Source organism: Amblyraja radiata, chromosome 3 (genome assembly GCF_010909765.2).
Source record: "Amblyraja radiata isolate CabotCenter1 chromosome 3, sAmbRad1.1.pri, whole genome shotgun sequence".
NCBI classification, from domain to species: domain Eukaryota; kingdom Metazoa; phylum Chordata; class Chondrichthyes; order Rajiformes; family Rajidae; genus Amblyraja; species Amblyraja radiata.
Window position 1 is genome coordinate 43,512,360 of NC_045958.1, and position 13,536 is coordinate 43,525,895.

The window sequence follows — 13,536 nt, forward strand, 5'->3', positions numbered from 1 at the left end:
GCACAGTCCAAACACCACTAGGCGAGTGTGGTCTTGTAATGGATGTTTGTCACTTACCAATGTCCCGAGATGGAGACAGAACCAGAGAGGGACAGAAAAAGACAAATGGAACAAAGTAATTTCACTTTACATTTACTGTAAATTATTGAACATTCAAAAAATATTAAAATGCTTTATTCACAAATATTATTAAATTGCATTTACACCTAATTTATACTTTAACTGTTAATCTGGCTTTACAGACAAACAATGTATCAAAGTACAATGAAAGCAGTTGTGATCTTATGATATTAATAGAGATTGTCAACCCGATTGTCCACATGTGGGTCTATAGACCCCTGCAATCCATTGTAATGAAGGATTCAATGAAGTCAAGGATCAAGGAGTCATGGGCTATAGCTGTCACACTATAAGAACAGCTGCACATATGAAAATCAGACTACCAATCGCTAAGAAAATAAAATTAGACATTAGACTCAGGCATATCAATAAAGAAAACTTGTATGACAATTGCACAAATAAGAGACACAGATGCACAAAAAAATTGCATTGCATCCAAGATGTGTCCAATGTTATTCCAGGTTCCTTTTATTTATCAGGTTGACCATCTGAAAACTAGGCTGGTAATCACCAAGATGTTGGGAAGTGAGAAAAAATATTAAAAATGCAATTTTTGAAAAAAAAGTCCTGACTGGAAGTATTAATTCATATGTTGTACTTTCCTTGGGCCTGTAACTATACAGTGGTGCGTTTTCAAACGGTGCTTCAATTATATTCTTTTGTGGATAATCAGTGGAGCCAAATACTGGAGGAGATCCAGACTCCGCAAAAAAGGCAAATTACAGCAGTAATAGCAGCCCTCCATAGGTAGTTTACAAAATTTAAATACATCTCGCACAGTCCATAAAATCATAGCTCAACTATTACAACAAAGCACAATGCAGACAATAGCAAGTACAGCGTTACCACTAGCCTGGAGCCACCACCAATCAATACACTATAGCTGTTAAAGAAATCATCTTCTTGGCCTGGATCTGAAAAGCAAACAAGAAATGCGATGTCAGACAAGAATTTTTATTGGGGACAAAATAAACAGGGGGGGGTGGGAGCAGTGAAACTGACGAAAGAATCACTGTACAGGCTAGGCTTCAATTGTAAATTTGTAATAAACCATTTTAAAATTCTAATATAAATTAATGTCAGAAACCCAAATTATATTTACAAACAAACACAACTTGGAGGAAACAGTTTACAAGTCAATACATTAGAATAAAAATAGCAGAATGAGTAAAATGGTGCCATTTGCTCCAAACAATGGAAACACTTCTAAAATTATGCAGATTGAGCTGCAGTTTGGAGAAAGGTGATCAAAACTCAGATTTGAATAACACATTCACACCAACGGCAAGCTGTTATTTACACAACAGGATTGTATTTACATTCAACATTTACACCTTTGTCCTTGATCGTTTTATAATTTCCTTACTATTGCATTAGCTTTTGTCAGTTCTCCCTCGTTACATGGTGCCACAATTCTCCCTTTCAAATCAACCATTCCCCCATCCCAAATGAAAAGATACCTCATTCTCCAAAATCACCCCTTCCCTTCCACTGCAAATCATTGAATGCCAGAAACCAAACCCCAAAAACAATGCGTATGCTGGAAATATGAAAATACAAGAAGCACCAGCAAAACCATATTTATGGAGAAACAATTAGCCTTTTAGGACTTCACTGACATGAAATATTAACACATTTTCTCTGTAAATGTTTTCTGTTTTTACATCCTTTCTGTTGCCACTTAGAAATGCCCCCATATTTTCTATTTGAAGACTTCCATTAGATCTATGGTCTTGCAAACAATTCTTGCTCATGCTTCTCTTGTGTGCAGACTGATAACGTTGACCCCACTGCCTTGCTTCAATGCCTATCATTCAGTTGCTTGAGCTGTCCTTTGCCTGTCAAAGTGCAAATAATCTAGTTGCAGGTTACATGAAGTCTGGCAAGGATTTGTGATAGACAAGGAACATGCCATGAATGTAAAATGCCAATGGTTTAAAACGTAATACCCATGAGGAATTTAGGAAAGATGTTTTATGTTTGATTGCCAAAGAGCACATTTCTCAACCTTTTCACATGCTACCAAGCAGCATTGATTATTAATAGGCTACACTTACATTTGGGACATACCGATTGGAAATAGGCCCTTCAACCCAACTCTTGGTAATGGAGAATCTTGGAACAAGTTATAAAGGCACTATGTAATTGCAAATTGTAGCAAGCCATCCCAGACTACATTTACACTAGTACTCAGACCTACAGCGCCTCACTCAAGGATGTTCACCATACAGTAAGTGTTTCAACAAGACTTTCAGCCACAGCCAGTCAAGAACCAACCTACTAACTAATATCAGAGAACAAAATCTATTCTGGGCACAGATAGTTATTAGAAGGAATACCCAAACTCAACTTTGTGAGCTTACTGCTATTTAGTTCCTACATACAACCTTAAGGTCATTCACAACTAAATACAATTCATTTGATGTTTGAAAAATATGCTACTATTTTAATGCATTATTAACAATCTTGTTAACATTCATCCAAAGTCACTCAACTATGTAGAAAAAAAAAAAACTGAAGCAGTGATGATGTTATTCATTTATTAGCAACACTTAAACAAATAAGAGGACTAGTTATACTAAAGCAGTCCAATGCCAGGTAGGTTACTTGTGGAAGAGTTCAATAGCCCTTTGTGAACCTATGCCAGTCTTCAGAAATGTTGCACCAGTAATTTTAATCTGTCAAGTAACCATGTGGCATAGCTCCAAGTCATAGGAGCAGATGTAGGCTATGTGTCCCATTGTGTCTACCTCGCCATTCAATCATAACCGATATATCTTTCCCTCTCAATCTCCTGCCATCTCCCCATAACCTTTGACACCCTTACTGATCAAGTGTCTGTCAAGCAGAGTTTGCTAATTTCAACTAGACTGGTAAAGAAACCTGGAATGGCTCCAGTACATGTATGGGGGGGGGGGGGGGGGGGATGATCTGACAGATATATTCTCAAGCAAAAGGCAAAGTTCTAGTATAATTCAGAACAGGCAATGGAAAGACCATTTCCTCCACCGATGCAGCCTGACCCAGAGCTGGTTTTTTTGCACAAGATTCCAGCCTCAGATTTCTCTTTGGCTTGGTGTAGCCATATTCTCTTGCTGTTGAACAGTTGACAGTTTTGGCTCACATTTCCCACTTGGGTCTGGCAAATACTTCTGAGTTATCCCCAGTACAGGAGTGGGCATTTTTTTGAAGTGCACTTTGGTACAGAAAATACAATTTATAAACATATTTGAAGTTTAGTCTCAAAACAGAGTCATTTGGGCAGTGTACTTGAAATCATCAATGCTTCAATTCTAGAGTGGGCATTTCAGACAGATTTCAGAAATGGCATGGTGTGCGATTCTCAACACTTACCACATTTCTCAATCCTTCCCAAGTGTTTTGCGCATTGAAATCTTCCATTGCCGCATTTACACCAGGTACATTGCTTTAACACCCATTCGTTTTCTGGAGTTTTGTCACACATTCTGTCAGGAGGAGAATGTGACACACAATGTAAAGATCACAACACAAGCTCGAAAGAAAACAACATTGCCAAGTGGAGTATTTTCTTACTTGAGACGTTCATCCCTCTCACAGTATCTGCCAACGAAAGGTGGCGGGCACGCACAGAAGCTTCCCAGGATACATGTTCCACCATTATTGCAGCAACTCCTGTCTAGACTCTTGCCTGGAGGCAACAAAAATCAATTAATATACACAGCTCTTCCATGCTGGAAGGATTACACCAAACATACAGCAAAAGCTGCATTCAGATGACACCAAAGCCACCCGTCCCTTTTTAAAGTATATTATAAATTGCTTCTCTTTTATACTACCGGATAATAATAATAATAATATCTTTTATTGTCATTGCACATAAGCGCAACGAGATTTGGGTTTGCAGCTTCCATCCGATGTCATAACTTAAATAACTAATAAAATTTAGATTTAGATACCCCGAGAACATGATTTGTAAAAAGAACATTACAACATTAAAATAGTCAAAACAGTTCAAACAGACTAAAGTGCAGATGTGTCTGTGCGACGTGACCATCCGAGGGAGACAGTCCATGGGGGGTGGGGGGCACGATGTACTCGTATCCGATTAGTTTTGCCCAGATTGTATGCAAAACCTCGGTGCATGTGACAATAGGTCACATATATTTATGTACAATGAAAAGCTTTGTTTTGCAGACTATCGAAACAGATCAGAAATACCATACATAAATAGTCACAATACAATATAGTTCTCAATATTGTAGCACATCAGTTCCATAAACAAAAGTTCAAATTTCCACAATGGGGTACAGATGAATTGGACAGTACCCTAGCTTATGGAAGGAACATTCAGAAGCCTGATTATAGAGGGGAAGAAGCTGTTCCCGAGTCTGGTGGTGCACACCTTCATGCTTCTGTACCTTCTGCCAGATGGGAGCAGGCAGACAAATAAAGTCAGAAGATAGACACAAAAAGCTGGAGTAACTCGGCGAGATAGGCAGCATCTCTGGAGAGAAGGAATGGGTGATGTTTTGTGTCGAGACCTTTCTTCAGACGAAAAGTCTACACAAATAAATGGTCAGGGTGGGACAAGTCTTTGGTTATGTTGGCTGCTTTTCTGAAGCAGCAGGAATATAGATGGAGTCAATGGTGGGATGTCTGGTCTGTGTGATGGACTGGGCTACATCTATAACTCTACAATTTTTTGCAATCATGGGCAGAGCCATTCCCGTACCAAGCTGTCATGCAACCCGACAGTATCAGTATGCTTTCTGATTGACTATCTCATTGGCTATATTTAAGAGGGAATTCGATGTGGCCCTTGTGGCTAAAGGGATCAGGGGGTATGGAGAGAAGGCAGGGATGGGATACCGAGTTGGATGATCAGCCATGATCATATTGAATGGCGGTGCAGGCTCGAAGGGCCGAAATGGCCTACTCCTGCACCTATTTTCTATGTTTCTATGACAGTATCAGTATGCTTTCTATTGTGCATCAGTTGAAGTTCGTAAGAGTCCCTGGACATGTGCTAAATATCTTCAGTCTCCTCAGGAAGTAGGGGCATTGGCGCGTCTTCTTGGCTGTTGCATCAATATGGTTGGTCATTGGTAATATTAGTGACATGGAACAGGAAACTCATCCATTTCCACACCATTGATGCAGATTGTGGCATAAACCTGACGGGCTGAATGGCCTCAAACATGTCCTCACAGTCTGAAGAAGGGTTTCAGCCCGAAACGTTGCCTATTTCCTTCGCTCCATAGATGCTGCCTCACACGCTGAGTTTTTCCAGCATTTTTATCTACCTTCGATTTTCCAGCATCTGCAGTTCTTTCTTAAACAAGGTAGTCAAGGTAACTGTGGGAGATGATAGGTTTGTAATAGATATCAGTCATAGACTGAAGTCTGAAGAAGAGTCTCCAGTCCACCGGAAACGTCTCCAGAGATGCTGCCTGTACCACTGAGTTACTCCAGCATTGTGTGCCTATCATCAGTCACAGACATGTTTAAGAAGGAACTGCAGAGGCTGGAAAATCAAAGGTAGACAAAAGTGCTGGAGAAACTCAGCGGGTGCAGCAGCATCTATCGAGTGAAGGAAATAGGCAACGTTTCGGGCCGAAACCCTTCTTCAGAGTGATGTAGGGTGGGGGAGGGCGGGGAGAAGAAAGGAAAAAGGAAGAGGAGGAGCCCGAGGGCTGAGGGAGAGCTGAGAAGGGGAGGAGGCAGCAAGGGCTACCGGAAATTGGAAAATTCAATGTTTATGCCGCTAGGGTGCAGACTGCCCAAATCTGCACCAATATGGGGTGCAGCTCCTCCAATATCCGGTGGTGCTCATTCTGACCATGGATCAGCTGACATCTAGAGCAGCGGATGCAATAGATGAGGTTGGAGGAGATGCAGGTGAACCTATGTCGCACCTGGAACGACTGCTTGGGTCCTTGAATGGAGTCGAGGGGGAAGGTAAAGCGACAAGTGTAGCATCTTTGCAGTTGCAAGAGAAAGTACCCTGGGAGGGGGTGGTGCGGGAGGGAAGGGAAGAATTGACCAGGGAGTTACGGAGGGAGCGGTCTTTGCGGAAAGCAGACAGGGGGGGAGATGGGAAGATGTGGCGAGAGGTGGGGTCACGTTGGAGGTGGCGAAAATGACGGAGGACTATTTGTTGTATGTGACGGCTAGTGGGATGAAATGCGAGGACTTGGGGGATTCTGCCCTAGTTACCAGTGGGGGGGGGAATGGGGAGAGAGCAGTGTTACGGGTATGGAAGAGACCCTGGTGAGAGCCTCATCTATAGTAGGGCAGGGGAACCCCCGTTCCCTGAAGAATGAGGACATTTCCGATGCCCTGGCTGTCTCTTGTAAAGGGGACAGAGATCAAGAAAATGGAGAGAGGTGTCCGAAACTGTTCTAAGTGAATTTCAGGGCAGAGTTAAAGTAAACAGTGAAGTTAATTAAATTAACCAACTCTGCACGGGTGCAGGAAGCAGGCCTCATGCAGTCCTCTGCAAAGATCTTATAGCTATAAGATCTTTGGTCCTCTGCGTAGAGGAGGGGGGAGGGGGGGGGGGGGGGGGGGGGGGTGCGGGGTGCCAGTGTTCATTTGGACGTAAAGAACGACACAGAGAGTAGTGTTAACTTGAGTCATAGAGTGAATTATACCGTGTGGAAACGGACCCTTCGGCCCAAATAGCCTACAATTGAGAAGTCTGTGTTTTACTTAGTTTGAGCAATTTTCATGTATGAGGGATTACCTGGAGAAATATAACAATAGCGAAAATGTGCAAAAGCATTAGAAAATTTTAAGCAAACAGCCTATTTTTACGACGATATTGAAATTACTCTATTAATTTAAAAGCAACAGAAGTTTGTGAAAGAAACGCCAGACATGGCTGTAACTTACTGTCGGTCAGCCCAATGAAGCGAATGAAGTTGGTAGCGACCGAGCCCGTCTCCCGCAGTTTGTTGTTGAGCTGTTTAAACTCGGTTAGAGATTCGGGGCTTTGCCCGACAGGTTTCTCAATGTTGGGTTTTGAAATCTGTTGGCCACAGATCCTCCCATCTCCTCCACAGCCTGAAACAGACAAACGGGAATGTGCCTCATCCAATTCTACCAACGACTAGTGTAGGTCCGGTGAATTCACCCAGCTCATGAACTTACCCTTCACAGATCCCGAAACCTGAACGCCGGAGAGGAGAAGAAGAAATCTGTAAAAAAAATAAGGGCAAGTTATTTGTCTTAAAAACAAAAGTGGTAAAGCTACATGTTACTTTAAGATACACAGCCTTGCCTAATAACTGCAGAACAATCCATGGGCTCTGGCGTTTGTTTCAAAGGTGAAGTCTATTCCAGGCTGCAGAATAATGAACTCGCTGCAGTCTGAGCTCTAGACCGAATTCCCATTATGAACAATTATCGGATAATTCTCACCTCCACCTTTCCAGCAGAGAAACTTAAGCAGCAATCTTGAAATCAAATTAACAAGTGCAAATCAATAGGCAACAAAACCGCTCGAACAACGAAGCTTCAGAACTAATTCATCGCTACTTAATGTTCCCAGCGTGACATTCCTGCCTTTCTGGCTACAAAAATTAATGCAGAACCAAGGCTCAGTTAGCGAATGTCTCTCCCTTTCTTGCCAAAAAAAAAATCACTCTGACTCGAATTTTAAATTGAAACTTAAAGATCGTTATTTTATGTTTATTTTATCGTTATTGTATTAAAAGTTCATCACTTTTGGCGTTTCTGAATAAAAAACACTGCGGATGTAAATTAAAATATGCAAGCATTTAGACGCCCTACAAATTAAATACACTGTTTACGATTTTATTGTTGCCTGCTGTTACGAAGGTTAAATGTTCTGCAAATATTAACGGTTTAATTCCATTATTATAACAACTACATGTTAACTTCCAGTTAAATCATTGTTAAATTCCTCATGTTTAATCAGAAGGGTTTCCAACATTTGTAGATGTTCAGTATGTAGAAATAAGGAACTGCAGGTACTGGTTTACCAAGGAAACACACAATATGCTGGAGTAACTCAGCGAGTCAGGCAGCATAGACACAAAAAGCTGGAGTAACTCAGCGGGACAGGCAGCATCTCTAGAGAGAAGGAAATGGTGACGTTTCAGGTCAAGACCCTTCTTCAGTCTGGCAGCATCCATGGAGAACATGGATAGGTGAACATTTTGATTCATTTTTAAACGGCGGGCGGCACATCAACCGCCTCAACTTCTCCACTCCCCTGTCTCACTCTAACCTCTCCCCCTGAACGTACAGCCCTCCACTCACTCTGCAACAACCCAGAGTGGTTCATCAAACCTGCCGACAAGGGAGGTGCCGTGGGAGTCTGGCTCGCTGATCTCTACAAGGCTGAGGCCACACGCCAATTCTCAGACACCTCCTCCTACTTATCCTAGGACCATGACCCCATAGACGAGCACCAGGCCACTATCTCTAGCACCATCACTGACTTCATCAACTCCTGCTCCCTGCCCACCCAAGCCTCCAACCTCATCGTTCCCCAGCCCCGCACGGCCCGATTTTACCTTCTCCCCAAAATCCACAAACCTGACTGTCCTGACAGACCCATTGTTTCTGCCTGTTCATGTCCTACCGAACTTATTTCCACATACCTCGACTCCATCCTGTCCCCCCTGGTTAAATCCCTCCCTACCTATGTTGACGACACCTCACACGCTCTTCATCTACTCCATGACTTCCGTTTTCTAGACCCCCATTCCCTCATCTTCACCATGGATGTCCAGTCACTCTACACCTCCATCCCCCACCAGGAGGGTCTCAAAGCCCTCAGTTTCTTCCTCGACCATAGAACCAACCAATCCCCGTCTACTGATACTCTCCTCTGCCTAGCGGAGCTGGTCCTTACCATTAATAACTTTTTGTTTGACTCCTCCCATTTCCTCCAAATACAAGGCGTAGCTATGGGCACGCGCATGGGCCCCAGCTATGCCTGCCTCTTTGTAGGGTACATTGAACAATCTTTGTTTGAGGCGTACCGTGGCCCTATCCCCGAACTCTACCTCCGCTACATCGACAACTGAATTGGTGCCACCTCCTGCACCCACAAACAACTCACTGACTTCATCCATTTCACCACTAACTTCCATCCGGCACTCAAATACACCTGGACCATTTCCGACATTTCCCTACCATTTCTTGACCTCACTATCTCCATCGCAGGTGATAGATTGCTGACCGACATCCACTATAAACCCACTGACTCCCATGGCTATCTGGACTACACTTCTTCCCACCCTGCTTCCTGTAAGGAATCCATCCCTTACTCCCAATTCCTCTGTCTACGCCGCATCTGCACCCAGGATGAGGTGTTCCACACCAGGGCATCGGAGATGTCCTCATGCTTCAGGGAAAGGGGGTTCCCCTCTTCTACCATAGATGAGGCTCTCACCAGGGTCTCTTCTATACGCCGTGACTGCTCTCACTCCCCATCCCCCCCACTCGTAACAAGGGCAGAGTCCCCCTTGTCCTCACCGTCCACCCTACCAGCCGTCACATACGACAAATAATCCTCCGACATTTTCGCCACCTCCAACATGATCCCACCACTTGCCACATCTTCCCATCTCCTCCCCTGTCTGTTTTCCGCAGAGACCGCTCCCTCCATAACTCCCTGGTCAATTTGTCCCTTCCCACCCGAACCACCTCCTCTCTGGGCACTTTCCCTTGCAACCGCAAGAAATACTTCACTTGTCGCTTTACCTCCTGCCTTGACTCCATTCAAGGACCCAAGCAGTCTTTCCAGGTGCGGCAGAGATTCACCTGCACCTCCTCCAACCTCATCTATTGCATCCGCTGCTCTAGATGTCAGCTGCTCTACATCGGTGAGACCAAGTGTAGGCTTGGCGATCGCTTCACCCAACACCTCCGCTCGGTTCGCAATAACCAACCTGATCTCCCGGTGGCTCAGCACTTCAACTCCCCCTCCCATTCCGAATCCAACCTTTCTGTCCTGGGCCTCCTCCATGGCCAGAGTGAGGCCCACCGTAAATTGGAGGAGGTGCACCTCATATTTCGCTTGGGCAGTTTTCACCCCAGCGGTATGAACATTGACTTCTCTAATTTCAGGTAGTCCTTGCTTTCTCCTCCCCTTCTCACCTCACCCTCAGCCCACTGGCTCCAAATCTTCCTTTCTTCCTCCCACTACCCCCACCCTCACATCAGTCTGAAGAAGGGTCTCGACCCGAAACATTGCCTATTTCCTTCGCTCCATAAATGCTGCCTCACCTGCTGAGTTTCTCCAGCATTTTTATCTACCTTCGATTTTCCAGCATCTGCAGTTCCTTCTTAAACATTTTGATTCGGGGCCCTTCTTTAGACTGATTGCAGGGGCGGGAGGAAAGAAGGCTAGAAGTGGAGGATAGACACAAAAGCTGGAGTAACTCAGCGGGACAGGCAGCATCTCTGGAGAGAAGGAATGGGTGACGTTTCGGCTCTAGATCTTTCTTCAGAAGACCAGAAGAGTGGAGGGGCTGGACAAAACATGCTGGGTAATAGATGAACATAGTTGAGGTGGGATATTTGATAGATGATCGGACAAAGGCTAGAGATGAACATGCTCAACGTGTGAGACGAAAGGATTAGAGAGTTGCAAATTGTGAAGCTGGATAATTGAGGAGGTGTGAACCATTTAGGAATGTATGGGGAATGGAAAAGATAGCTGCAAGGTCAGCCAGGGCTCTGGGGAAGGGGGGGAGGAGGATGGAGATTATGGAAGAGAAAGGGGAGGGTGGTAGTTTTATTGAGGTTAACTAAAGTTGTAGAATTCAATGTTCATGCGAAAGGGTTGTCAGCTGCCTGAGTGGGATATGTGATACTGTTCCCCCAGTTTGTGTATGGCCTCATTCTGTCAATGGAGGAAGCCCAGGACTGAAAGGTCAGTATGGGAATGGGAAGGGTAGTTAAAATTGTTAGCAATAGGGAGCAAAGATCTTTGATAGGGAGTTCCCGCAGGTCTTGGCAGACGGAACACAAGTGTTTGACAGAAGGTTTCTGATTTTTATTTTATTACCCTTTCTAAGTAAACTTAACCATCTACCTGTTACTTGAAGGTATTACCATTGTGGTACCTCTTCATCCCTGACATTTTTCCCCATCATCAGTTTTCTTGGAGAGACTAGAATTTTACAAATGCTAGCCATAAAAATTATTTTGTCTAAATCAGCAGGTCACCGGCTGTATATTCCACAACAACGGCTTATCTCCTGATTGCATAAAGCCTTTCTTCCATCAACAAGGAACAAGTTAGAACTGTGATGAAATGCCCTCCACTCGCCTTGATGGAGGCATCTATAATTATAATAAAACTCCTCCAGCATACATATAAACAGCTTACTTGTCTGGCAGGCTATTCACTACTCTGAACATGCATTCCTTCCACACATGGGTAGAGTGCATACAATCAACAATATATATATTTTAAATTAGCAAATGTTGGAAATTTGAAATAAAAGCAGAAAATGCATGTCAGGCAAGATCTGTAGAAAGATAATTTGCAGCTATAAGCACTACAGCGCAAAAGCTGAACCAAGGCTGCAGCCATACTGTAGCCCAGCCTGGCCTGTGGCAAAGATATCTTTTGGTGAAGATGCATGGATGATGAATGAGGGAGAACACGGGGAGGACTTGGGTAAAAGTGCAAATGTGAGGATAAGGAGAGCAGAGATCTAGATAAAAGAGAGGGTCAATGGGCAGGAAAAGAAACCAGGACAAGAAATGTGGGTCCCTTGAAGGCAGAAACAGGTGAGATTATTATGGGGATCAAGGAAATGGCAGAGGAGTTGAACAGGTACTTTGGTTCTGTCATCAATAAGGAAGACACAAACAATCTCCCAGATGAACTAGAGGACAAAGGATCTAGAGAGACAGAGGAACTGAAATAAAGTTGCAATGGCCGATAAAGAGTATTGGGTAGATTGATCGGACTGAAGGCTGATAAATCCCCAGGGCCTGATGGTCTGCATCCCAGGGTACTCAAGGAAGTGGATCTAGAAATCATGGACGCATTGGTGATCATTTACCAATGTTCTATAGATTCAGGATCAGTTCCTGTAGATTGGAGGGTAACTAATGTTGTCCCACTTTTCAAGAAAGGAGCGAGAGAGAAAATGGGAAATTATAGAACAATTAGCCTGAAATCGGTGGTGGGCAAGTTGCTGGAGTCAATTATTAAAGAAGTAATAACGGTGCATTTGGATAGCAGTGAAAGGATTGGTCCAAGCCTGCATGGATTTATGATGGAAATCCTGCTTGACTAATCTTCTGGATTTTTTGAAGGATGTAACAAGTAAAATAGATGAAGGAGAGCCAGTAGATGGAGTGTATGTGGACTTTCAGAAATCCTTTGATAAGGTCCCACACAGGAGATTAGTGGGCAAAATTAGAGCACATGGTATTGGGGTAGGGTATTGACATGGATAGAGAATTGGTTGGAAGACAGGAAACAAAGTGTAGAAATAAACGGGACCCTGTCAGAATGGCAGGCAGTGACTAGTGGAGTGCCAAAAGGCTCGGTGCTGGGGCCGCAAATATTTACAATATATATTAATGATTTAGATGATGGAATTAAAAGTAACACTAGCAAATTTGCAGATGACACAAAACTGGGTGGCAGTGTGAATTGCGAAGAAGATGCTAGGAAGTTGCAGGGTGACTTGGACAGGTTGAGTTAGTGGGCAGTATAATGTAGATAAATGTGAGGTTATCCACTTTGGCAGCAAGAACAAGGAGGCAGATTATTGTCTCAATGGTGTCAGATTAGGAAAAAGGGAAGTGCAACGAGACCTGAGTGTCCTTATACACCAGTCACTGAAAGTAAACTTGCAGGTTGACCAAATGCATGTTGGCCTTCATAACGAGAGGATTTGAGTATAGGAGTAAAGATGTACTTCTGCAGTTGAACAGGGCACTGGTGAGACCACATCTGGAGTATTGTGTGCAGTTTTGGTCTGCTAATTTGAGTAAGGACATCCTTGCTATCGAGGCAGTGCAGCATAGGTTCACGAGGTTAATCCCTGGGATGGCGGGACTGTCATATGAGAAAAGATTGGAAAGACTGGGCTTGCACTCACGGAATTTAATAGGATGAGAGGGGATTTTATAGAAAAGTATAAAAATATAAGAGGACTGGGCAAGCTAGATGCAGGAAAAATGTTCCCAATGTTGGGGGAGTCCAGAACCAAGGGCCACAGTCTAAAAATAAAAGGCTGGCCATTTAAAACTGGGATGAGAAAAATCTTTTTCACCCAGAGAGTTGTGAATTTGCGGAATTCTCTGCCACAGAAGGCAGTAGAGGCCAAATCACTGGATGAATTTAAAAGAGAGTTATGCCCCTGTCCCACTTAGGAAACCTGAACGGAAACCTCTGGAGACTTTGCACCCCACCCAAGGTTTCATGCG

At 43.7% G+C, this 13,536-nt stretch overlaps 1 protein-coding gene across 1 annotated transcript; it reads right to left on the bottom strand.

Annotated features, from left to right (window-relative positions):
- Positions 1-212: 212 nt before the first annotated feature.
- On the bottom strand, positions 213-8,614 carry LOC116971544 (cryptic protein-like). The gene is made up of 6 exons (XM_033018781.1): positions 8,571-8,614; positions 7,255-7,331; positions 6,997-7,167; positions 3,676-3,790; positions 3,475-3,587; positions 213-1,034 (listed from the first exon to the last, which is right to left on the bottom strand). The coding sequence occupies exons 1-6, from the start codon at positions 8,612-8,614 to the stop codon at positions 910-912; spliced, it is 645 nt and encodes a 214-aa protein (XP_032874672.1). The 3' UTR covers positions 213-909.
- Positions 8,615-13,536: the final 4,922 nt, after the last annotated feature.